This window comes from Chrysochloris asiatica, unplaced genomic scaffold (assembly GCF_000296735.1).
Source record: "Chrysochloris asiatica unplaced genomic scaffold, ChrAsi1.0 scaffold00052, whole genome shotgun sequence".
NCBI lineage: Eukaryota > Metazoa > Chordata > Mammalia > Afrosoricida > Chrysochloridae > Chrysochloris > Chrysochloris asiatica.
In genome coordinates, this window is record NW_006408570.1 from 3,307,559 (window position 1) to 3,333,268 (window position 25,710).

Genomic DNA, 25,710 nt, shown 5'->3' on the forward strand with positions numbered 1-25,710 from the left:
CCAGTCTTTCATTCCCAGTGCTGGCAGGAAACATCTTTAATATGAATGGATCCTTTTCCTAAGCCTTAGAATTCCAAAGGGTCAGCAGAGCCCTAGCTGGAGAAGTTCCCTCTGAGTCTCCTAGATCAATTGTTACCTTGAAGCTCAGTTCTAGCTGGGTCACTTAATCAGATGATGGTTGAATATCATACTTAATTCATATGAACCCAAGGTTTAAACGTCGATGTTTTCTGGACTGTGGAGATCCAGAATGTTTGCTCAAGCTCTTGTGTCCAACTTCTACTTCTGGAGTGGTAACTCACTCCCCAGGAAACAACCACAACTAGTGAAAGTGGTGTTAGAAACAATCACCATTTAAAGTAGAAACTATATTAAAGACATACAGTAAATAATGAAACACTTATTCAAGAAAATCTACTGAATCTCAGAAAGAACACTGAATAAATATCTGTAGAATGTGAGCCATAATGAATCCACTCCCTCCTTTATAGCTTTTCAGTGTTAGGACTGAAGCTATAGTTCAGGAAAGTGTGGTAAAGCAAATGGGACTCCTTCTCCCCTCAGCTCCTACTTTAGGGATATGGTAGCTTACTGGGAGGAATGGACCATAAACAGTTCTCAACCCTCCCTTATACAAGCTCTGAGTTGTAGAAAGAGATAACTAAGAGGAACTCTTCTCACAGACTGACTTCAAAAACTACCTCTGATGTTCAACTGGATCATACTATGGAGTAATTTTTACCACTCTTCTGTCAGTTTGTCTTAACCATGATAGGTGACTTCCATGTCACTGTATTGTAGAGATCACCCATGTTGTACAGGCTTTGGCTGAGCTTCCAGACTAAGACAGACTAGGAAGAATCAGAGGAACACTACTTCTGAATGTTTAACCACTGAAAACCTTATGATAGCATCAGAATATTGAATACTGAAACATTATGAATAACACCAGAATATTGTTAGCTATAGTGCTGGAAGATGAGCCCCTTCAGGTTGGAAGGCACTCAAAATGTGACTGGGGAAGAGCTGCCTCCTCAAAGTGGAGTTGACTGTGATGATGCCAATTCAGGACCTTCATTTGCTAATGGGGCACAATTCAAAATAAGGAGAAACAGCTATAAACATCCATTAATAATCAGAATATGGAATGTATGAAGGATGAATCTAGGAAAATTGGAAGTTGTCAAAATGAAATTAAACACATCAAGATTGGTATCGTGGAACTTTCAGCAAGATGACAGAGTAGGCAGACACACTACACAGACCTTCTATAATAAAGATATGAGAGACCAAATGAAGTGGACACACATGAAAATTCTGGAACCCTGAACCTCAGAAGAAAGGCTAGAGAAATGGATGGAATGCTTTCTAGGAGTTGAGGCTGAGCAGGGACAGTGAAGGAGGTAGACTGACTGGTGAACGTCTGGTCAGACGCAGTTATAGCATCTTGTGAGTAGCTCTGCCGGTGGAGGAAGGAGGCCTGGCGGAGCAGATTAATGTGGGCACCAGGAAAGGTGCAATTTCTTTTATTTATTTGGTTTTAAAATGTAGAACTCCCATTTTCCAATTTCAAAGCTTACCCCAAAGTTACCAATTTTGAAAGTATGATACAGACATAAAGATAGACACATAAATGAATGGGTTTTGAGAGTCTAAAAACAAATCCTCACATTAATGATCAAATGATTTTTGACAAGGATGCCAATACTGCTCACAGGGTAAGAATAGTCTTTTAAACAAATGTTGTTAGGACAGGTAAATATCCCCATGCAAAAGAAGAAAATTGGACTCCTCCCTCATACCATATAAAAATTAAGCCAAAATGTATCAAAGACCTAAGTGCAAGAGCAGCAGCATAACATTTTGTGACTGTGAATTAGGCAATGGTTTCTTTGATATGACCCCAAAACAAGCAAGCAAATAAAAATAGCTGAACTGGAAATCATTAAAATGATTTTTTTTTCTCAAGAAAGTGAAGAGACAACTCACATGAGACAATATGTGCAAATCACTGATAAAGGACTTCTGCCTAGAACATATATGTTGTTTTTAAGTGCTGTGGAGACAGTTCTGACTCATAGTCAGGGTTTCTGAGGAGCGGCTGGTGAGCTTGAACTGTCAACCTTGTATTTCAAACCAACCTTGCAGTCCAGCGCATTAACCCACAGCACCACACCAGAGCATATGTTGTTGTTGTTGTTAAGTGCCGTTAAGTCGGTTCCGACCCATAGCGACCCTGTACAGGGTTTCCGAGGGTGTAAATCTTTATGGGAGTAGAAAGCCTCATCTTTCTCCTGCGGAGTGGCTGGTAGTTTCGAACTGCTGACCTTAAGGTTCACAGCCCGATTCGTAACCACTACACTACCAGAGCTCCTTATATATATAGAGAGAGCTTTTATAATTCAACCATAAAAAGTAAAAGAACCCAATTTTAAAATGGGCAAAGTATCTGAATAGTTTTCAAACACTTTTCTCCAAAGAAGATCTACAAATGGTCAATAAGCTCATGGAGAAATGCTCAGCATCATCAGTTATTAGGAGACTGTGAAAAACCACAATGAATAACACTTCATATGCAATAGTGTGTTTCTGAGGATGTTGAGAAATTGCGATCCTCATATAATGAAGATGGGGATGTAGAGGATACAGTTTCATTGGAAAACTGTCTATCAATTCCTTATAAGGTTATAACAGGTACCTTGTTGTTATTGTTAAGTGCCATCAAGTCTGTTTCAAGTCATAATGACTCTGTATAAGAATTTCCAAGGAATGGCTGGTGGCTTTGAACCACTGACCTTGCAGTTCAAACTGAACTTTCAGTCCATTGCTAATTGTGTGGTGCCACACCAGGGCCTTACAATGTAGCAATTCCACTCCTAGGAATATATACCCAAGAGAAATAACAACTTATTTCCCCACAAAAACTTTCACACAGATGTTATAGCAGCATTGTTAATAATAGCCAAAACCCAAATGTCCATAAACTCATGATTGGATTGACAAGAGGTAGTATATTCATATAATGCAATATTCTTTGGAAATTAAATAGATATATCCATATATATATATATATATATATACTACAACATGGATTCACCTTGGAAATATTTTGCTGAATGAAAGAAGCCAGACACAAAAGATCACCAATTGTATTAGTTCATTTAAATGAAATGTCCAGAGTAGTTAAATCTATAGGTTTTAGAAAGTAGAGGTATGGTTGCCTAGGGTTTGGGGATGGGAGAGGGTTGTGGATGGGGAGACCAGAGAGTGAGAACTACAGTAGATGCAAGATTTCTTTTTGGGGTAATGAAAATATTCTAAAATTTATGGTGATGATGATGTATAACTGCAAATATAGTAAAAGTATTGAATGGTACAATTTGAATAAATTAATTATATGTCTGTGAACTTTAGTTTCATAAACTACTATTAAAAAGCAAAGCAACCCTATGCCTAGTGGACACCCAAAACTTCCACCAAGATGACTGAATCATTTTGAATATGGGAATTATATTTTCAGTGTCTCCTTTGGTGCCAGCTCTTGATCTAAGAATTTTGACCTTGTTCCACAACACATTGACCCTTTGTTTAAGTTCCACCATGTCAAACCCCTCCACTCTTCAGAAGCAATTGTGACTTCAATGAAGATGGGGTAGAATACACAGAGAAGGGATGGCTTTACAGAAGACCAGACAGCCTTCAAAGGAACACTCAAAGCCAAAAATAACAAATGCACTGCTGTTGAGTAAGTTCCAACTCAAAGAAACCCTGTAGGATAGGGTAGAACGGCCCCGGCCCCGTTGGGTTTCCTAGGCTGAAGCTCTTTTAGGGAAGCTGACTGCCATCACCAGCTCTTTCTCTGTGAGGTGTGGGGCGCTTTGAACCACTGTGCCACTAGGGCTCCTTAAAGGAACATAAGCCATCTCTGGTTTTCAGGATGCACTTGTCATATTTCACATCTGGTGTTCCCCCTCAGCTCTCTGCATTCGCCACTCCTTACTCTCTGCATTCGTTCCCTTTCCTGGCCCTCACTCTCACCCGACTTCAGCAACCTTGTTTTCACCTAAGATAATAAATTAGTCTCCTCAGTTGCTTCTTATTTTGGAAACCATTAAAATAAAAAAAATATATAGAGGCTTCTAGCAGAGCAAAACATAGACTATAAGCTAAACAACTTTCTGATCTTCACTCAGGCTAGGAGTCTGCAAGGGTGAGGGAGCTGGAGAAGAATGTAGGAGCCCCTATAGATGGGGGTGGAGGGTGGGGTGGGAGGGGTGTAGGTTGTTGAAGAGGAGAAGAAAAGATTGATTCGGGGTGTGTGGGGGGTGGGGTGGGGGGAGCTGGTAATGTGGGCTCAGTGCTGGACTAGAGCGCAGTGTCCGCAGCCGGATCCTGAGGCGCCCCCTCGCGGGGATAGAACTCATCAATGACGTTCTGCGGGATGCGTTTCAGCATCTCTTTGGGGAAGATGCGCAGTAGCTGCCAGCCCAGGTCTAGCGACTCGAACACGGAGCGATTTTCGTAGTGGCCTAGGGACAGAGCAGGTGGGTTAGGAATGTATGTGGGGGCACGAGCGGGTACGTGTAAGGTGACAGGGTGGCAAGAAAGGGGGAAAGGGAGGTACTTCCTAGACGCCTCAACGTGCCTCACCCTGGTTGATGAAGTTCTTCTCAAACTTCTGCAGGAATTCCAGGTAGAGCATGTCCTCCGAAGTGAGCGCCTCCTCCCCCACCACGGCCTTCATGGCTTGCACGTCCTTTCCGATAGCGTAGCAGGCATACTAGGGGAGGTGGGGGAAGGGGCAGGACAAAGGCAGTCAGCAGGCACCCCGCCCTCCACTGTGCTGCAGAACAGTTTTGGGGGAAGAGTTTTGCCAGGAGAAAAGTTCATAGTCTAGAAGGGTTTACCAGCTGGTTGGAGACATCTCCATGGTCTTTTCTTGTCATGCCCTCTCCAATGGCGGACTTCATCAAGCGAGACAGGGAAGGGAGCACATTGATGGGGGGATAGATCTGGGGATCAGAGGAAGGGAGTAGCATACAGCTGGATCCAAACTTTCCTTTCCTTTCCACCCCTTTCCCACTATGGTCTCAGGAGACTATCTTCTTTCACCCAACAGAGAGGTCCTTGAGCCAAGGCCCCTTTCTCTCCCACACAGTCTAGAGCTGGACATGTGTAGTGCTAGACAGGACCGTGGAGGAGGGGGGGATGACGAGATATTAGTTAATAACTAAGCGAAAATCACTGCTGTCCAGTGGATTCTGACTAAAGCTGACTAACTCGTCTCCCATCATCTTCCACCCCAAGTGACTGGTGGGTCTGAAACCACCAACCTTTCAGTTAGCAGTCTAGTGCTTAACCCACAGCACCACCAGGGTTCCTTAGTTAATAAAGGCTCCCTATTTCACAGTGTTAATAATTCAGACAAAAATTAGGTTGAAGCTTGAGATTTAGTACCTGCAAAGAAAGAACATGATGGTTGCCTAACATAATGTAATTGATATCACTAAGCCATATACCTGGAAAATGCTGAATTGGCAAATGACTTATAACAATAAAAAGAAAAAATCTACCAAGCAAAGAGGGCAGTCACAGAGGTTGCCTGTCACCCATATATATGGGACAATTTCCCAACCCTTTGATATATACATTATTCACAATCTACTTGTGTCGGTTAATGATTGTTTTCTGCTTACCCAAACAAGTCAGTGGAGAGGGAAGAGAAATGGTGTTTACTTAGCATCTCTGAATTGGAATCAACTGTACGTGAGTAGGTTTGGTTTTTGGTGTGTGCCACATGAGTTCTATACGCCAACTTATTTTGTCTTCTCAATTTTATCTGTATGACAAATAGTTGTTGCCATCTAGTCAGTTCTGACTCATAGCGACCCTGTATAGTGTTTTTTGAGAAGTGGTTAGGGGGTTTAAGCCACCAACCTTAGGGTTAGCAGTCTAGTGCTTATCCTACAGTGCCACTAGTAGTAATCCCATTTTGCAGCAGAATCAGAGAGATTAATTGCATTTCTCAAGGTGACATAGCCAGATAGGATGGATTCTACCCAGGACTGTCTCTGTGGGAGAATTGTCTTCCTTCTGGGGGTCACACAAACTTTTCAGGTGGTTCCTTCCTGTTTGGGGTTAGTCTTGCCTGGTCCATCCTAATCCTTGAAGAGACACAGCACAGGCAGTGGGGGAGTGAGCAGGAAATGGAGAGGAGGGTGGAGCAGTACCTGTCTGTTATGAAGCTGTCTGTCCACGTAGATCTGTCCCTCTGTGATGAAGCCTGTTAGATCTGGGATGGGGTGAGTGATATCTACAAGAAAATTTGCCAGCCTCAGAGGGGTGGGAACTTGGTCTTCATTCATTCAGGGCCCCCTGGGGTTCAGTCTGCTCCCAGGAGTGGCAAGGTTGGGGTGCTGTCCCCTGCTCTGGTGGCGGAAGAGTTGTGCATATCGATGTGAAAATTGTGGGTCCTTTAAGTGTCTAGGTGGGAAGGGAAAGGCAGGGGCAGTGGGGCCAGTGGGCAGTTAGAAGCTCACCATCATTGGGCATGGTGAGGATGGGGATCTGTGTAATGGAGCCGCCACGACCCTCCACTCGGCCCGCTCGCTCATAGATGGTGGCCAGATCTGTGTACATGTACCCGGGGAAACCTCGTCGCCCAGGCACCTCCTCCCTGGCAGCTGAGACCTGCGATACCAGGGGCATTGGGATAAGAGACACAAGAAAGGATGGGTGGGTGGGAGGTTCAGCAAGCAGTCTGAGAAATCAGTGGGGATAGGAGAAAAGAGGGGCCAGGCTGAGACCAACCCCGGAGCTCCCGTGTATGGGGGCAAGGGCTGGGTGGGCAAGTACCCCTCCACTTGGAGTCAAGAGGTGAGTTTGAAGGGTGATTTCTGGGCTGTAGTGCTGAAAAGAGACAAGAATGATCGTACCACCCCTGCCGGCCCCTCACCTCCCGCAAGGCTTCTGCGTAGGAACTCATGTCGGTCAGTATGACCAGCACATGCTTCTCACACTGGTAGGCCAGGAACTCAGCAGTGGTCAGAGCCAGGCGTGGGGTGATGATCCGCTCAATCCTGGAGGCATGGCCAGTAGTTAGAGACCATGGGGGGGGGGGGGGGGCGGGTTCAGGCTGTGCACCATTTAGTGCTCAGCTCCAGTGCTTTGTGGAAGATGAATTAGGAGACTGGTGTCTGGTGTCGTGTATAGAGGCAGAGGAGCCCTCAGGCCAGGTTGTGGTCCCAGGACATCTCCTCACTACTATTCAAGATAGGAAGGGAGACGGGCTGGGGCCAATGGAGGTGGGGCAGAAGCCCCAAGAGGTCTGCCAAGGCCTAGGGGTGAAGGGCTAAGAGGGGTGTGCTCCTGCCCTAGCTACACCTGGCTCTGGACACCCACACTTGGGTCATCCTCAGCATGCTCAGGATTCTCTCACTGTTCCTGAGCACACTCAGTGTGACCATTTGTACGCTCACTCAACTTGGAGTTCGAGTAAATACCTTCAACTGGCTCCTGACACCCAGCCCCAGGCTCTGTGCTGGTGGAGCTTTCCTAGAAAACGCCATCACTTAGCTTTGGGTAGTATTCTCAATATCCAGGTAGGTTTATCAAATTTTGTTTTATTCATCTCCCTGGCCCCCAATTTAAAAATAGCATTTTTTTTTTCTAAACAAGTGGAAGTGACGCAAAGATGAGAAATTTTGACTGGAGGCAGGTTGTGGAAAGAGCAGAGGGACTGGGGGCAGTAGGCAGGGAGGTGGTCTAGTTCTCTGTCTCTCCATGAGCTCTTGCTCTCCCTTCCTTGCCTCCATAGCCCCCAGTTTCCCTGTTTGTACACTGAAGGACTGGTTTCCTAGCTCTGGTCTGTGCCTGTAGTTCTGGGACACCCCTGAACCCTGGTACTCTGAGTCTTCAAAGAGGTCAGGGGCCTGCCTGCCTGAGGTTAGTATGGGCATCAGGGGAGGGCTCACGTGGGGTCATTGGCCAAGTTCAGGAAGAGGCAGACGTTCCCCATGGCGCCATTCTGCTCAAAGTCGGATTTGAAGAACCTGGCTGTCTCCATGTTCACCTGGACACACAACAGGGAGGACTGGAGATGGAGCTCTCCCATCTCTTCTCAGCAAAGCTTGTCTATTGATTGACTGACAGTCAATGGGGGCCAAGGTACCACAGCCACTGGACTTGGACTTGAGAGTGGAGGGATACAATGTCCAAGTCCTGGCATCAGATCCTCAAAGAAAGGTTGAGGGGGTCCTCGGGTCAAGCTTTGTACAATACCACGCCCACCTTCTCAACTTTCCTGTCCTACCCTTGGCCCTCCCTGTTTACCTCCTTCCCAAGTTTGTCTTGCCTCTGCACCCAAATACCTGGTTTCCCTCCCCCTAAGTCATCCTGGGTCCATTTCTGGTGACATCAGCCTACATGGCACCTTGAGGATTCACTACCCTATTGTGGTCATTGAACCCATTCTTGTCCTGTCTTGTCTCAGTCCTGTGAGGCTCTGCCTCCCCAATCAGATGGGCCTGGGCTCTTGACAACTTCTCAAAAAACAGAACTGTGCTGCCTCATTAGACTAGTCTATGCCAGTGGTCAAGGGGAACAGGGCTCCTGTCCATAGCTTCCAGAACTTGTCCCCTTCCCAGCCCTTCTTACCCCCATGGCTGCAAAGACGATGGCAAAGTTGTCATCATGATAATCCAGCACAGCCTTGGACTTCTTCACCAGCCCAGCCTGGCGGCAGATCTGAGCAGCAATCTGGGCACAGCAGGTTGGGAGAGGAGGAGGACGTTAGAGCCAGAACCATCACTCAGAGTCTGTCCTCCTGACTGGGCCTTTGATGGACGAAACTCAAGCCCAGGGAGGTGAAGGGACTGCCGATGCTGAGGTTTTGGTCAATGAGGAGTGGACAGGATAGTAATTCCAAAATGCAACAGCCTCAGCACAGGTGTGGAATGGCCCTTCCTGTTCTACCCTTGGACCCTGTGTTACCTCCTTTTCAAAGTTGTCCCACTAAACTAAGTGGGAAGAGAAGCACATGGGGGAGTGGGTTTATCTGAGCACAGCATTGCTGTAGGCCTGCAGTGTGTGGGGCTGCCAGACAGGTCCAGATCCAGCATGGATGGGGGTGATTACACCTTCTAACCACCAGATCATTTTGAGGGTGAGCTGGGGTGGGAAACAGAGGAGGAGTCCCTGGGAACCTTGTTACACCATCTGCCCTGAAAGGAACTGAGCTGTTTGCTTTTGATAGGAATGGGGTGGGGAACCTGTATAGGGAGGCTTAGGTGGCCATAGGGTACTCTGTGAATGGTAACTGTAACTCTGTAGGCTTGTCAAGACCATTGGAAGGACCAGTGGGTAAAGACTGTCAGCTCAGTTGATCAGGATTTCCAATCCTGGGGATGATCCGTTGGCTCTCTTAGAGCCATTGAGGGACCAGTCACTGGGGCAGAGATTTGAAGAACTGCTAGGGGCAGGTGATTGGACACAGGAGACCTTGTGTAGTCCAGGGGGGATAGCTGCCAGTCTGGAGGCTGGTAACCCTGATCCACTGGCCTCAGTCTAATTGGCCCACCAGCCCAGGCCTCCTTCCCACTCTGTCTTTTCCCCTTGGCCATCCCTGCTCTCACCTCATTGTGGGGAAGCCCAGCTGCAGAGAAGATGGGGATCTTCTGACCTCGGGCAATGCTGTTCATGACATCAATGGGGGATATGCCTGTCTGGATCATCTCCTCAGGGTAGATGCGGCCGTGGGGGTTGATGGGCTGACCTGGGATGTGGGGGTACCATCATGGAACCATGCTCAAGGGTTCAAGTCCTCCCTTTGCACCACCCAATCCTTCTGTGCACTGCAGAGCAGCAGCGTTCAACAGGACTTTCTGTGATGGTGGAGATATTCTCGATCCTGCTGTCCAATATGATATCCCTCACCACATGAGGGCACTAGAAGTTTGGTTAGTGTCAATGGGAAGCTGAATTTGAGTTTAACTAGCCAAATGTGGCCAGTGGCTACCATGGCCAACACTGCTCAAACACAATGGACACCTCTTGTCTGAGGGGGTCATGCTCTCTTCTCTACCCCTGACTTGTGGTGTGGCCTTGGACAAGTCAGACAAGTCCGTAGGCCTCCACTGTATCCTCCGTCAACTGACGTGATAGATAGGGTGGGAGGATTCAGGACACTTACCATTCGAACTATGAGGGCCTTCCTGAATCCTCTCATCCAATCATGTCAGTGTACAGAGGATGCCGTGGGGGCCCAGGGAGGGAACACTTCTGTAGACACCCCAGCTACCACAACTGGGGACAGTGAACTGGAAGGAGGACAGTGAATCTGCCTAACAGTGTTGACACTGTTACGGGAACTGGACAGGAAGTGCTAATGGCAGTACTTCAGGCTCTGTGACAGGTTGTGGAAGCAGATTTGGGGACATAGAGACCTTTTCCGTCTTCCCATCTCACTTGATCTTCTGGTCAGTCTGATCAACCCTGGGGGTGGGCCCTGGCCAGTAGCAGAACTTCAAGGGTGGGGCTGCTTGTGGATAGGTGATGATGGGGTAGGGAAGGTAGTTGGAGGCCAGGTCCTAAAAGCCAGGAGAGCCTCTGGTCACTTACCATTGATGTCCAGGAAGTCCTCTGCCATGACGGCTGGACCCTTGTCAATGGGTTTGCCAGAACCATTGAAGACTCGACCTGGGGTGGGCAAGGGGTATTGGAGGAGGCTCAGGGCCAGCTCTATGTCTCTCATTGCTTGCCCTGTTTTGTCTTCACATCAACACCAGTTCCAAGCTGCACCCCAGCGTTCCCATCTCCCAGTTTTGTTCTGGATCCCCTCTCAGTCCTCAGTTACTCCCAGAGAACTGACGACAGTGGCTGTCCTCTTGGACAGGACTTTGCATCCTCTCCTGGGAGCCTTTAACAGGCAAGAGCCTGGTGGCCCAGGAGAGAGCCTCTGACCAGGAGAGTCTAGGGAAGGAAAGAGGAGAAGTTCTTGGGAGAGAACTGGGTGCATACAGAGTTTATCAATTCCTTTCAGTCTGACCCCAAATAGGTAGCCATCTACTGTGCCTTTGGTTTATTGAACCTGCCTTCCTCATTTATTGAACACCTGAGCTGGTCTCAAAGCGTTCACAGGGGAGCCAGAGAGGTAAACAGGCAATGACAATGCAGTGTGCTAAGGAGTGGTCAGGGAAGCTGGGCTGGAAGGACAGAGCAGAGGCCCCTCCCCTGCCCCTCACCTAACATGTCCTCTGACACTGGTATCCGTAGAATGTCTCCTGTAAATTCACAGGTAGTCTTCTGGGCGTCAATACCAGAGGTCCCTTCAAACACCTATGGCAACAAGAGGTTTGTTATTCCATTAAGAGGCTTACTGAGGAGAATGGCTCCCCACATTATGCCACCCTGATGTACCTAGCTCTGGGCTAGGTGCTAGCCAGGGAACTTAAACATTTCTGCCTTCAGGACCTCATAAGTGTAGGAATTTGTATAGGCATTTATTCACTCAACCAACCAATACCTCATTGATATCACTTACCTGAACAATTGCCTTGGTTCCAGCCACCTCAAGTACTTGCCCACTCCTCTGAGTTCCATTAGGGAGGGTGAAGTTGACAATCTCAGCATACTGGGCAAACTGGCAGGAGGAGATCCAACAGTCAGACTGAGTAAGACTGAAGGCGAAGTCCCTGAGCCCTCCCCCATCCAAGACACTTTTGGAAATGAACATTGTTTAGACTGAATTGTGTCCTGCCAAAAATGTGTATTGGAATCATAATCCCTATACTGTGGATGTAACACTATTTGTGTGTGTGTGTTAATGAAATTTTGTTGTGTCTTCAGTGAAAATTTACATGGTAAATTAGGCTCCCATTGACAATTTCTATACAAATTGTTCAGTGAGATGAGTTGTATTTTCCACAATATGTCATCATTTTCTTAATTGTATTCTGGTTTTTCAATGTCCAGTTTCCCTATCCCCTTATCTTCTTAACTTTTCTTTGTTGTTGTTGTTAGGTGCCATTGAGTTGGTACTGACTCATAGTGACTCTTTGCACAACAGAACGAAACACTGCCTGGTCCTGAGACAACCTCACAATTTTTGCCACACTTGAGCCCATTGATGCTGCCACTTTGCCAATCCATCTTGCTTGGGGGGGGGGGTCTTCCTCTTTTTCTCTGACCCTCCACCTTACCAATCATGATATCCCTCTCCAGGGACTGGTCCCTCCTGACAATATGTCCAAAGTATGAGAGACGAAGCTTGTCCATCCTGGCCTCCAAGGAGCACTCTGGCTTCACTTCTTCCAACACAGATCTGTTTGTTCTTTTGGCAGCCTGTGGCACTTTCAATATTCTCTTCCAACACCATCACTCAAATGCATCAATTCTTCTATGGTCTTCCCTACTTTCTCTCTAAACTTTTCTTTAGAGCATCCTATTTGAAAAATAGAAATCCTAGTTGTAGGAAAAGAACTGGACTGCTAACTGCAAGGTTGGCAGTTCAAACTCACCTGCTGATTCTCAGAAACCTGATACAGAGCTCATATCAGTGGGGGTGGGGGAATCTTAACCCTATTTGCCTCTGAGGTATAAGGAGCAGCATAGCACAAATGGGAAACATGCATGTGTGAGGAATGCCCGGGCTACAGGAGCTGAAAGAGACCCTCTGAGCTGATTAGAGAGAATGCTGTTTGTACTTGTAGCCTTCTGAACTGTGAGAAACTTGTGTTCTTTGAAGCTGCCTACCTGTGGTATTTCTGTTACAGCGGCACTAGGGAACCAAGATAAACTTGATTGTCTTGGAAGCGGGAAGTTTGATTTCTTCTTTGGAAGAAGTATACCTGAGTGGTTGTTGACTCTGAATTTGCACCCCATTTCCTTGTTATTAAATAGCGGAACCGACTCGACGGCACTAAACAAAAATTACCATGAGAGGGCGACCAAGAGCAAGCATAGCGAGAGCCCTGGAAACTAGCGAAATAAATCCTGACTCCTTTTCCTCTTTTCCACTTCAACCTATGCCTGTCTATCTGAAACGGTCAGTTTCTAGAGAGGAGTTGGACTTTTGTGAGGATACAGGTGGGGTTGCAGATATTTAACGATCTAGGGAGTAGGTGGTACATTTCACAAATCAGGAGTTTAGTCTTTTCTGGGTTCCAGACCCTGGACAAGTGAATGAAATTATAAACAATCTCCCCAGAAAAATGCACACAGACATTCAGAAGTTTGCATACAAATTTAAGAATCTTATTCAGGTTAAGAACCTCTGATCTATGCACAATTCTCTCCCACTCCCCCAGTTTTTTTCATTTGGAAGCATGGGAGCATAATTGCTTGTGATTCAAGTCAGACAGAGTAGCGTCGTGGATTACAGCTGGGTTGCTAACCTCACGGTTAGTAGTTCGAATCAACCAGTTGCTCTGTGGGAGAAAGATGAGACTTTCTGCTCCAGAAAAATTTACAGCCCCAGAAACGGCTAGGAGTTGGAACTGACTCCATGTCACACTACAGAGGCAGACAGAAGGTGGCGCTGTAGAGACAGAACTGTGGCATTTTGCCCAAACAACTCTCCTGGTAGGAAAGGGATGCGGGACCGTGAAGAGGAGTCCATATTTCTGAACGTTGTTGTTATTGTTAGGTGCCATCGAGTCGGTACCAACTCATAGCGACCTTATGCACAACAGACGAAACAGTGCCCGATCCTGGGCCAACCTCACAATTGTTGCCATGTTTGCTGCCACTTTGCCAATCCATCTCACTCAGGGTGGGAACGTAGAAGACCATAAGCTACTGATTTCTGTCCTTCCTTCTGTAAGTCCAGAGTTCTCCTAGTGCCTCCACATCCCACTGATTCTGCTCTGCAAGAGTTGGAGATGTATCCGATAAACACAGCCTCCAGTTTTCTAGTCCAACCCCATTTTTAAACTGAGAAAATGAAGATCTGTGTAAGTCTTGATTCCTCCAAAATAATAGAGCAGGGGGCAAAGCTGGGACAAGAACTGACCTCCCGACCTCCTACCTGCCCCCCACCCCCCATGTTCTTACCCTACCATACTGGTAAGGTGAGGTAGGGAATGTGGAGGGGGAAGGGGGAAGGTAGCGTGAGAAGGCATCAACTTTAATCAGCATAATAGCATTTCTACATTCTAGGCAGATTCTCAAAGAAGACTCCAGAAAAAAAAAAATGTGAAAATTGGAGCCTGAGTAAGGTGGAAACCTGTTAGAGAAGGAAAATGAAAATATTTTCCACTAAAACAAGCGATGGAAAAAGGTAAAACTGTACCCTATCAAAGGCAGGAAACTTGTGAGGCCTTGGAAAATTTACGAGACCCTCCAAAGAAGGCAGTCTCGCTGAGTTCCGGCTCTTACAGGTTTCACTGTCCCCCTGGAACAACGCAGGAGTTGGAGCACCCACCCCCTCGTGCAGTTGTACATCTGCTTATAACTTTTGACTTTTCATAAAAACATAACTACTAATAGCCTACTGTTGACCTGAAGCCTTACGGATGATACAGTCAATTAACACATACAGGGGCCTTCAAAAAATTCCAGGAAACCTGGAATTAAAAGATAAAAAAGTAAACGCCTAAACTTTATTTCTCAACATAAGCTCCATCAAGGTCAAGACACTTTTGTAAGCAGTGTTACCATTTAGTTTCCCCCACCCCAAAAGACCTGAGAAATGTAACTGTGTACCTTCAGTGGTTTTTATTTACATTAATATCTAAAGAAAGAAATCCTGGTGTGGCGCCACAAGCACTCCACCTCAAGGTTGGCAGTTCAAACTCAACAGCCGATCCTCGGAAACCCTATACCCTGTCTCTGTGAGTGGGAACCAACTGGACAGCACTTAAAAGACGTAAAAACCAAACATCTCAAGGAAATTGGGTACCGCTTAAAGATTTTTTTAAGATTAGGAAGAAGAAGTCAGAAGGAGCCAAATCTGGACTGTAAGGTAGATACTTAATGATTTCCCATCAAAACTCACAAGATGCCCTTGTTTGATGACAGCGATGAGCAGGAACTCTGTTGTGTTGGAGAAGGCCTCTCAGATGAAGCTTTCCAGGCATTTTGTACTAAAGCTTTGACTAATTTTCTCACAACACTCTCATAATAAGCAGATGTGATTGTTCTTTGGCCCTCCAAAACATCAACAAGGAAAATACCTCGAGCATCCAAAAACAAAAACAAAAACAAAAAACGGTTTGCCATGACCTTTGCTCTTGAATGGACCACTTCTGCCTCTTGGTGGTCACTGCTTTGACTGTGCTTTGTCTTCAGGATCATCATACTAGTAAAGCCAAGGCTCATCCCTGCTACAATTCTTTGAAGAAATTCTTCAGGATCTTGATCTCACTTGTTTAGCCATTGAGCAGAAAGTTTGCTCAATGTTTATTTTTCTGTCAGAATGGTAAATGGAACCACTTGAGATGTCTGTGGGGCTGGTTCTTATTTATGCTGTTAATTGCTGACCCTCTTCAATTGGGGCACGGAGGAGATTGTTTCTTTGCAAATTTATGTTAATCACCTGCCTCTGAGGATTTTGTCTTCAACCTCATCTCATCCCTTCTAAGATGAGATATCCATTTTTAAACTGCTGATTTCTGTGGAGCCTTGACAGGTCTAATCATGTGAGCACTTATTCATTGTTCACCTTGTTCATTTATTCATCTTCCTCTGAACAAACCTGTACTGGCTTCCTACTACAGTCTGGCTGTGTGCTGTGGCTCAGGGGACTAAAGAATAATGAAACACTACCCATGCCCAACTGGAGTCCTGGTGTGGATCGGTGGGTTAATGCACTGGACTGCAAAGTTGGTTTGAACCACAAGGTCAGTGGTTCAAACTCACCAGCTGCTCCTCAGAAACCCTATGCAGGGTCACTATGGGTCGGAACCAATTCCACGGCACTTAACAATAACAGCAACAACCCATGCCCAATAGGAGGCACAGTGAGGTGTGACCAAATGTCTTAGTGGATGTTGTCTATAAGACTCATCTGTATAGGATGCTGGGAAAGTTTATAGGAGGGAGATGCTCACTGTCCAGAGGCCTGGGGGAGGCTTCCAGGGGAAAGTGATCTCTCTCAGCCAGTGCCAAGGATGAGTCAGAGCGAGAAGGTGGGGCATGGGTAGGCCAGGAGGCAGAGGGGAAAGTGCATGCAAAGGCCCAGAGACATCAAATGACAGTTCCAAGCAAGACAGCTTGGAATTCTATATGGGAAAGATGTAATGGGATGTGTGAGAAACCCTGATAGAAAGGGCTTTGTAAGGTGTAGGCACTGAGGAGTTTGAGTGTGAAATAGAGTAAAGGGGTCAGATCTGCAAGGCTTCAGGATGGAGACAGAATGGGAGGGGGCAGGCTGGGAGCCAGTGTGGTGCTAAGGCAGGGGAGGGGTAGGAGAGAGCTGGTAGAAGGCTGAGACTGACACAAGGGGGGCCCAGGAAGAGAGGAGTCAGGAAGGCACCCAGGTTCCCAGTTTGCCTATCTGGGCAGGTGTTATGAATTGAATTGTGTCCCTACAAAATTATGTATTTATTATAAATCCTAACCTCTCTGCCTGTGGTTACAATCCTATTTGGGAATGGGTTATCTTTGTTATGTCCATGAAACAGGATTCCGTGTTGGGGTGTATGTTGAGATATGTGTTGTTGTTGTTAAGTGCCATCAAGTTGGTTCTGACTCACAGAGACCCTGTATAGGGTTTCCCAGGAGTGGCTGGTGAATTTGAACCACCGACCTTACAGTTCAAACTGTTGTTCACTGCATTATCCTGCAGCACCAGGACATAAAGAAATGAAACAAGCAAGAGAGATTCCAGGATGAGTAGCTTAAAAAAAGCTCAAAGAGACCTTTTTCTTAGAGCCAACACAAAGAGACAGGCTTCTCTGAGAACTGATACTCTGAGTTTAAACTCTAGCCTCCTAAACTGTGACAAAGTCAATTTCTGTTTGTTAAAGACACCCTCGCTGTTAGAACAGCACTAGATAACTAAGACAGGAGGGAGCTTGGGCTGGAACAGATTGGTGGAGGGGGGCCAGCGGGGTGGTCCCATACCTTTATGACTCTAGAATTTCCAATCCCAGTACTTGAAATGCTGTCTTTGTCTGCCAGGCTCCTTCAGGTCTCCAGATGGTACAACCAAGCCCCACAAGCTCCCCTCTCGGGAAGCCCGCTTCACCTCCCATGGAGGCTGAGAGGAGGGAGGCTGGGATGTTACAAAGGCCAGTGAAACCCACCAGCTCTGGGGCAATGTTAGCTGGCATTGACCTGTTTTCCCTCTTCCTCTTCAGCCTTCTTTAAAAGAAGACTATGTGAGAGTCTTAGGTGGGGAGAGGGAGTAGATACAACTTGTCCAGTGATGAAGAAAAGGGAGCACAATTGTAATTGTCCCAGGGTCCCCCAGCCCTTGTGTGGTAGAAGCAGGTTTCTCAAGGCCTGGAGCAAGGCCCCACTGAGAAGGGAGGAGGGGAAGCCTTGGATGGGAGACATTTGGGAAGGAAAATGTGGGAGTATTAGAATGTTTGGAAAGAGCAGGGCAGCCTGATATTTGGGGAAAGGGCATTTTAGATGTTCTGTAGAGAGGAAGGAGAATCCTGGGATTTGTCCTGGAACCCTGGAAATCACACCAGGAGCAGGGGCGAGGCAGAAGGGTCTTACCTTGACCTGGTCCAGCACCACCAGTGGTCCATTGACACTACACACAGTCTTGTAAGCTGGGGGGAACAGCAGGGTGGGTAAGGGTCTGCCTGGCCCCATTTCATAACCACACACACACACACACACAGAGGCAGCCTGCCTTTCTGCCCTGAATGCTTCCTGCCTCCTCCTCCCCGGTCTGGGCCATCAGGGTCATTAGCTGTGACAGGTCCAGCCACCATTCCTGTAAGGGTCATGCCCCTGCTCACAGCACCCCACCATCTCAGACACTTGCAAGAGGTTTGGGGAGGACCAGAGAGGGCAGAGGCCTCCTCGGAGCCCCCAGACATGCAGAGACCTTTCTGGTCCCTAGTGCCATTTGACCCCCACCATACTCACTACCTCCTCCTTCCCCTGTGACTCACAGTTGAAAAGTTTCTGGTTCTCAGCTGTGGCCAGGAACTGCCCTCCCCTGCTTCTCACCAGAACCACATTTCCCTTCTTAACCCCACACTGATTGAGCACTGTGTGTGACAAGGAGGGTCACAGGCTTTGGTGAGGAAAACCTAACAGGCCTCCTGTTCTCACCATTTCCTGCCATAAAAGGAAGTCCCAGAGTCCCTAAATGCCAGGCTCAGTGGGAGAGGGGAAAGAGCTACAAGAAAGAGGAAGACACAGAAGGTCCTTTAGACTCTGCAGCTAGAGGCCAGGTTTCAGGGGAAGGTCTAGGTCACATATCAGGGACACTTCCTATCTCCAGGGTTGAGGCTCTGATGCAGGGAGCCACTGGCCAGCACACAGGACGTTGTGAGAGGCGCGGGACAGTTCCTCCCTCAAAACCCTGGGACACCATAGCCTATTACCAGGGTTTTTGTGAGGCACCAATGAGACAGCAGAGATGGAGGAAGTGAGAGGTTGCTGGGTCTCTGACAGGCTGCAAGCATCTCAGAGAGGATGAGTTCAACCCTTTTTCATCCTCAAGGAAAATGGTGCCCCAAAGGGTGAGAAACGATGTTGCATAGAGGTTCTGGTATGGGGCTTTAGGATAAGCATTAGACTGCTAACTGCAAGATTGATGGTTCAAACCCACCAGCTGCTCTTCAAAAACCCTATATAGGTTCCTTAAGAGTCAGAACTGACATGATAGCACTTAACAACATCAGTTGCCAACTGAAAGATTCAAAGTTTGAGTCCACCCAGAAGCATCTCAAAAGAAAGGCCTTATGTTTTACTGTGTATATTCTCAACAACAATAAAATAAATAAGAAGTTATTTTAAAGAAAGAAAGGCCTAGGAATCGACTTCCAAAATATCAGCCTCTGAGAACCCTATGGAGCACAGTTCTACTTTGAAACATATGAGGTGGTCACGAGTAGGAGTCTACAAAAAGGTAACATTAAAATATATTTTTAAGGTAAATAACAGTGGTAAACAAGAGATGGAGTTTATAATCTAAAAGAGGAGGTAAAGATAAAATAATATCATGACAAACTGTATGTAGCAAACGGTGGGTGAGCAGGAGGACTAGATAGGGAACAAGGGTCCGTGTAAGAAGATCCATTTAAACTGAGCTTTTAGCTCAAGTAGGAATTTTCCAGCCAGCCCAGGAACTGGAGAATGGATCCATTTGACAGAGGTGAGGAGGCCCAGAGGTGAGAAAAAACTCAATGCCTTTGGGTACAGAAAGAAGAACAGCAATCAGGTGTGTGTACAGGCTGACTTGTGGACTGCAGGAAGAAATTCCAGCTCTACGAGAACAGGGATATTGTCTGATGTGCTTGGAGCTGAATCCTCACCTCTTAGCATAAACCAGTTGGCGTCCAGTCTATTCTGACTCATGGCAGCCGACTGCATGCCAGCGTAGAACTGTGCTCCATAGAGTTTTCTGTGGTTGGTTTTTTGGAGGCAGATTACCAGGCTTTCTTTGGAAGCCCTGGGTGGTACACAGTTCAGCCTTTGCTCCTTACCTTTTCCACACATTGTCTTCATAGGGAGTGGGGCTGAAGCTAGCAGACCCTCAGGCTGGACAAATGTGGAAGTATCCTTATTTGGTTTGGGGTATAGAGAAAGGAGTGGGGGCACACATCATTGGTTCTGATGTGGGAAATTCCAGAGGGCTTCAAAAAGTTCATGGAAAAATTCCATTCAGTTTTCATTCCTTTTGCCTACATACTTTTTGAAACTCCCAGCTATGAACATGAGCTGATGGGACCTGTTAAGGCCTTCCATAATTCATGCAAACAATCTTTACTGAGAGCCCTACCACATGCTCTTCCAAGAGGTCTTTCTTCTAAGGTGCCTCTGGGTAAACTTGACTTTCAAAAGCACTGATCGCTAAGCATACTGTTTGTATCACCCAGGGTTTCCTAAGAAGCCATTTCCACCAAGGAGAGAAAAATGAAATCACCCAACAATCACACACTCCCTTCCTGCCCACATGGTGTTTTTGACCAAAGTAGAACTACTCTGAGGGAGCAGAGGGGGGAACTGAATGAGGAATGAGCGTGGAGGGGCCTCATTTTTAATAGTCTGAGGAAGGACAGGAGTCTTGCTGGATCCTTAAAGAAAATACCAGACTAGTCATAAGGGCTGAGATGGGGAACAAGACAGTGAACTGGGGATGAAAAGATACAGGGTGGGTGGGCCAGGTGGAAAGGAGGGGGTATGGGGGGGAAGGGGCCAGAAGCCTAGAAAGCCCCAGGGCATTGTTTCCAGTTCCACCTGAGGGGACAAGTCTTTCAGTATCCTTCCTGCCTTCACAGTCGGCTTCCCCCATTACATTCACAATTTCTGTCACACTTAATTCCTATCAACCCTGACATCCAGGAGCTCCACCTTGTGGGGTGGGGTGTGTGAGAAGTAGGGGTGCAGGGCTGGGAAGGGTGGTGGTGTGCCCTATTGTGTGGTGGTGATTGTGCTGATGGAGATGGTGGTCACAAAGAGAGGAGGAGGTCTTCACCTGTCCATCCCACCTCACCTGGCACTGCCCTCACTGAGGCAGGATTGGGAGGAACCAGGGGTTGCTCTGAGTTCACAGTGATGCCCTCTCAGCTTCTCAGTCCTATGCTGGAAGTCAGGTTGAGAGGCTAATGTCTGCCCCCAGCCAAGGCCACACAGGTGACCAGGGTCACTTTATAAGTTGTCTTTCCAAACTTCAGAAAGCACTGTGGGGGTTTCATAAATAGTTGCAGGAGAATGAGCAGCTCCACAGCCTGGGTCTGTGTGTCTGTGTGAGCAAAGGACTATTCACACCCTTCAAGGCCTTGTCACTGCAGCCCGCCACTCCTCCCCCTCTGAAGTCCCACAGTTTAGCTTGTCTAGTTCTCAAGGACAGGGTTGTGACTCCTCTGCACCTTCTCTATCAGATTAGATCCCATCTCTTCCTACAAGCCATTCAGTTTGGACCCAGCCAGGGTGGTAACTGAGCAAGCCAAGTGTCCTTGACTCGAAGCCAAGTCTTTTGTTGTACCCATTCCCAACCCTGATTGTGTCCTTTGATTGCATGAAGGGCAAACTGAGACCCTGATTTTGATCACTAATCTAGGTCCTTCAACTTGGAAAGACAAAGGGGGCATGCTGGAGGCAGGGAGCTGAACTGGAAGACCTCTGAGGACACTTCCTTAATGGGCCCTCTGGAGACTTTGTAGACATTGCCTTTAGCTGCCCTGCCCACCTCCTCCCCATTGTCCTAGCTGACACTCCGGAGGGCCTTCAGGCCTGGAGGAGTCTCCTCTTGTCCCCTCCCCACTGCCCTCCCAGTCAAAGGCTCAGCGGGAGCTCCTGAGCAGCCCACTAATTAGGGCCAGTCCAGCCACACCTGCAGGGTCCAGGGACTGAGCTGAGACTGGCACTCCTGCTGTGAGGCCAGGATGGGGGCAAGGCCAGGGCGGTAGGTCCAAACTTCCTCCCCATACCTCCTGAAGGGATTAGAAGAGGGAGGGGAAAGGCTGAACGTGGAGGGTTCTTAAAATTCTATCTGGACCCTCATAGTTGGTCAGCTCTCAGTGTAACTTTCCTCTTCTTTCTACTGAGGAAACTTGGGTGGCAGTGTTTGGCACTCAAGCCCCCCCAGCGAGCTGGCGGGCTCTATTCATTCCTCCACAGCTTTGTGCATGCTGTGCCCCAACCCCTAGTCTTGATCATAGGCCCCAGAAGCTCCACCATGTCTCCTTCACCTCAACTGGGATCCAAAGCTTTTAGGAAACAAACTCTAGCTCCATGGGAAGCAAACTGAGAAAACGTTTGAAATGGGTATTAGTGAGGATTGAACAACACGATGAACTTAATTTAATGTTAAAATTTTTAAAAAATGATTCTTTCTTTCCCAGAGTGGGTAATGCCAGGGTTCGACCCATTGTCCTGACCCCACCCTGCCTGGCTGGTGTCCTTCCTCAGCCAGGGCAGTTCCTCATTTCTGCTAAGAAATCTCCTTAAATTGGCCAGAACTCACCCCACGTAGAGCAGCCCCTCTCCCTAACCTTTCTGTCCTCCCCAGCTTGTTCTTTCAGTCCTGACAGGACGTTCTCCTGCCTGCCCAGAGTAAAAGACCAGACTAAGGGGGTCCTAAGGAGCTCTGGTAGCGTAGTGGTTACGAGTCGGGCTGCCAACCGCAAGGTCAGCAGTTCGAAACTATCAGCTGTTCCGTGGGAGAAAGAAGAGGCTTTCTGCTCCCATAAAAGATTTACAGCCTCGGAAACCCTGTACCGGTCACTATGAGATGGAACCGACTCCACGGCACATAACAACAAAGGGGTTCTGTCTCCAGCGCACTGAAAGCCAGCAGTTCTGGGGAGTCTACAAACCCTCCCAATTCTGTGCTCTCTCTGCTTCCTACAGAGAACCACCTCAGTCACCTGGGGGAAGGGTGACTGGAGGGGAAAGGCAGAAAGCTACAGGTGCAGAAGCCCCTCAGGATTCCAGAGCCTGCCCAAGAGGGTAGGCTAGAGCTTGCTCCCTGGATGTACCTTGTAAGGACCCACAGTGAGCAGCAAAGGAAAAGCTGGTAGCCTTGGTCATTGCAACACCAGCTTTAATACAACCAGCAAGCAAAGCTCCCAGCACCCACCCTTGTCAACTGTTGCGTGATCACATTCCCCATGAAGCTACCATCATAGGAGGGGTGCTAACATGAGTGAGGGCACGGGTTCCTGGTGGGTCAAAACTTTCAGATGTTTTTCCTTGTTCAGCCTTGCTGACTATAAATAGGGCTGACTGGGAGGGAACTGGCTGGAGGTGGCTTCAGGCCTGGGAGTTCCTGTCTGGAGGAAGAGGAGGCCTGTGGGAGGGAGGGGGGCTGTGGGGTAACATTTTGCCCTGCAGTGATCCTGGAGGGCACATTCCAGAAAGATGGGGGGCAGAGCATATAGGTTCAGATCCAAACACCCCACTCCACTCTCTCAGGGAGGGGTGATGAAGAAGGAGCCTGGAGGGCTAGGTCAGCACATAGTTCTATCCAGGCCTTGGCAGTGGACCCCAAACCAAATTCATTGCCATCAAATTGATTCTGACTCCTAACAACCCTATAAAACAAAGTGGAACTGCTCCCATAGGGTTCCAAGGCTGTGATGTTTACGGAAGCAGACCACCACATCTTTCTCCAGTGGAGCAAACAGCTGGTAGGTTTGCACTGCTAACAGCCAAGTGTTTGACCATTGTACCAACAGTGCCCAAGATAATACCCAACCAAAAAAGCTCTTGAAGTGATTTCAGTTCTTGTGACCCCATGGATGTCAGAATAGAACTGTGCTCTGTAGGTTTTCAATGACTGGATTTTTGGAAGTATATCACTAGGCCTTTCTTCTGAGACGCCTCCTGGTGGACTCCAGCCTTTCAGTTGGCAGCTGAGCAAGCTAACTTTTTGTATCACCCAGTTTGTACCATCCTTTGTAGGATTGGTCACTGCATCTGTCTGGGCCTCAGCTTTGGCCTGGAGGACAACCTTCCACTTTTCCCTCCACATTTTGGCCTGCGGGCCTTCTTCCTTGATAAAGAAGGCCCCACCCCACTCAGAGTTCTCATTAGCTGGAATGCATCTTTATTGGAAGCACCTGCCTTGGGCCTCAGGAGTGCCTCCACCCCCACCCCGGCTCTGGTCCCATAGAACTGGCCCACTGTTAGCTCCTGTACTAGGACCCTCCACTGTAGCCCCGCACCCAACTACCTCTAAGTTCACTCCACTTCTCTACTGGCTGGGGCAGCTAGGGAGGGAATGAGAAGGGAGGGATGGGAGGAAGGGCCCACCTCCCCACCTCTCCCACCACATACCCTGTTAGGAGCCTCTGGCTCTGCTTAGCTGGGGCTGGCCAGGCCGGTTTACCCCAGAGAGCTGGGTTGTAAAGAATTTGAAAATGCACCAGGTCTGGGCGTGACCTTGACAAGGAGAGATGGGGGCTGGGAGGACACTTCTGGATCTTTTTGGACACCTTGCCCAGCTCTCTACCCCAACACTGAAATTCAGCTGGCCTATTGTAGCAGGCATATGTATAAGCCACATACTGAAACCTACAAGGGCCCCCTCCAGCATCGAAGCAGGCACGCGCACGCACGCGCACACACACACACCCACACACACCAGGCACAAACATTCCGGCATGCAGCTGTGTGAAATCACTTGATTATGTATCATGTGTGCTCTCATGAGGCCAGAACGTACACCCACACTCATTCTCATCCTGGGCATACAAGCAGGCACACATTTCCTCACTCTAATCACACACACACTCAAGCTGTCACACACATATTCCCATATAGCTTCACCCAAAGTGAGGACAGCCCCAGCCCCAAGCACATCCCTTTATGCACCCAGAATGCATACACAGCACACACCCACAGATATGACCATACAGTGTCCCCTACCTCCCCACTCTAAGAACACACGCATACTCTAAGTTGTACACGCAGCATCCCAAGTGTACATCAACACACTTCTCACGTGGAATGTTCCTGATGGACACACGCACACAGGGGAAGTTAGGAGCTCTCTTTCCCTGGCTTTGGCAGAAAGCAGAACTCGACTTGTGGTCTTAGTGCAGGAACAAGGTAAGTTCCTACTCCTCGGTTTCTCTTCCAGGGAAAAGAGCCGACCTCTATCCCTCCACCTGTATGGCTAGCCCCATCGAATGATTCCCACTGTTTTGGGAGATCCAGAATCTCCTCCCCACACTGTGTCCCCTCCCCTCCCCCCAGTTTCAAGTCTCAAGTTCTTTCTTTTAGCCAAGAAGCATTACTGGGGGCCTGGAAGCCCACTCCAACTTTCCACCTCAACCTCACTGGGCTGGGAAGGTCGTACTCACTGATACGGGGGTGGGTGATGTAGTTGCGGGTGACCGCCTGCATGTGCTCTCGGGCGGTGCCTAGGTCACAGCCATTGTCTGGGAGCCCCCCAGACCTGCTGTCTACCTTTGTGGCCATGACAGAGTGCTGGGGCTGGCAGCAGAGTGCCTGAGCCTGCTGGTGGCAACTCTGAAACTCCAGGCCCAGCTGGAGCTGGAGAGAGGTGCCTGGGCCGCCTCAGGCCAGTCCTCTCCTCTCCTCCCACCCTCCTCTTTCCCCTCCCAATGTTGACTATAAACAGGAATGCTTGTGTGCTGGCTCTGGGCTGTTGACTACATGCTCAACTTTGTGGTGCTGGGGCCCTGTGTCTCCACCATCAAAGGTGGGTCCTCTTAAGCCTTTTGGTCTCATGTTGAGATCTCCCTGAGAGCCAGAGCTGGTCTCTCTCCATTTGGTCTTAGGTTCCATCTCATCTTACATGTCACCAGCAGTAAGCCTGCCCTGACATCATAATACAAGAGAAGGTCCATGTAGATCTTAATATTTTGGAGTGAAAAATCAAGCTATCAGAATGTAGTCATCAATGTCACTGAATGAGATGTGTAGAAATTGTTGAATTGGCAAATTTGTGTGCGTATATTTTACCACATACACAAATGTAGCTAGATCTACATTTGGGGCTGTGTTCCACACAAGACGGCTGAGGGATCTATGCTCTGAGGTGCCCTAGACCACTGGGAACAGGGAGATATGGAAGCGAAGGCTACATCTCTCTACATCTGTCCTGGCTGTTCT

At 47.9% G+C, this 25,710-nt stretch overlaps 1 protein-coding gene across 1 annotated transcript; it reads right to left on the minus strand.

The window, feature by feature from the left end:
* Nucleotides 1-4,339: 4,339 nt before the first annotated feature.
* Nucleotides 4,340-25,132, minus strand: ATP6V1B1 (ATPase, H+ transporting, lysosomal 56/58kDa, V1 subunit B1). The gene is made up of 14 exons (XM_006862911.1): nucleotides 24,936-25,132; nucleotides 17,665-17,720; nucleotides 11,540-11,638; nucleotides 11,241-11,334; nucleotides 10,618-10,695; nucleotides 9,633-9,772; nucleotides 8,656-8,757; nucleotides 7,974-8,071; nucleotides 6,956-7,079; nucleotides 6,540-6,690; nucleotides 6,231-6,313; nucleotides 4,908-5,012; nucleotides 4,651-4,780; nucleotides 4,340-4,529 (listed from the first exon to the last, which is right to left on the minus strand). The coding sequence occupies exons 1-14, from the start codon at nucleotides 25,051-25,053 to the stop codon at nucleotides 4,366-4,368; spliced, it is 1,542 nt and encodes a 513-aa protein (XP_006862973.1). The 5' UTR covers nucleotides 25,054-25,132; the 3' UTR covers nucleotides 4,340-4,365.
* Nucleotides 25,133-25,710: the final 578 nt, after the last annotated feature.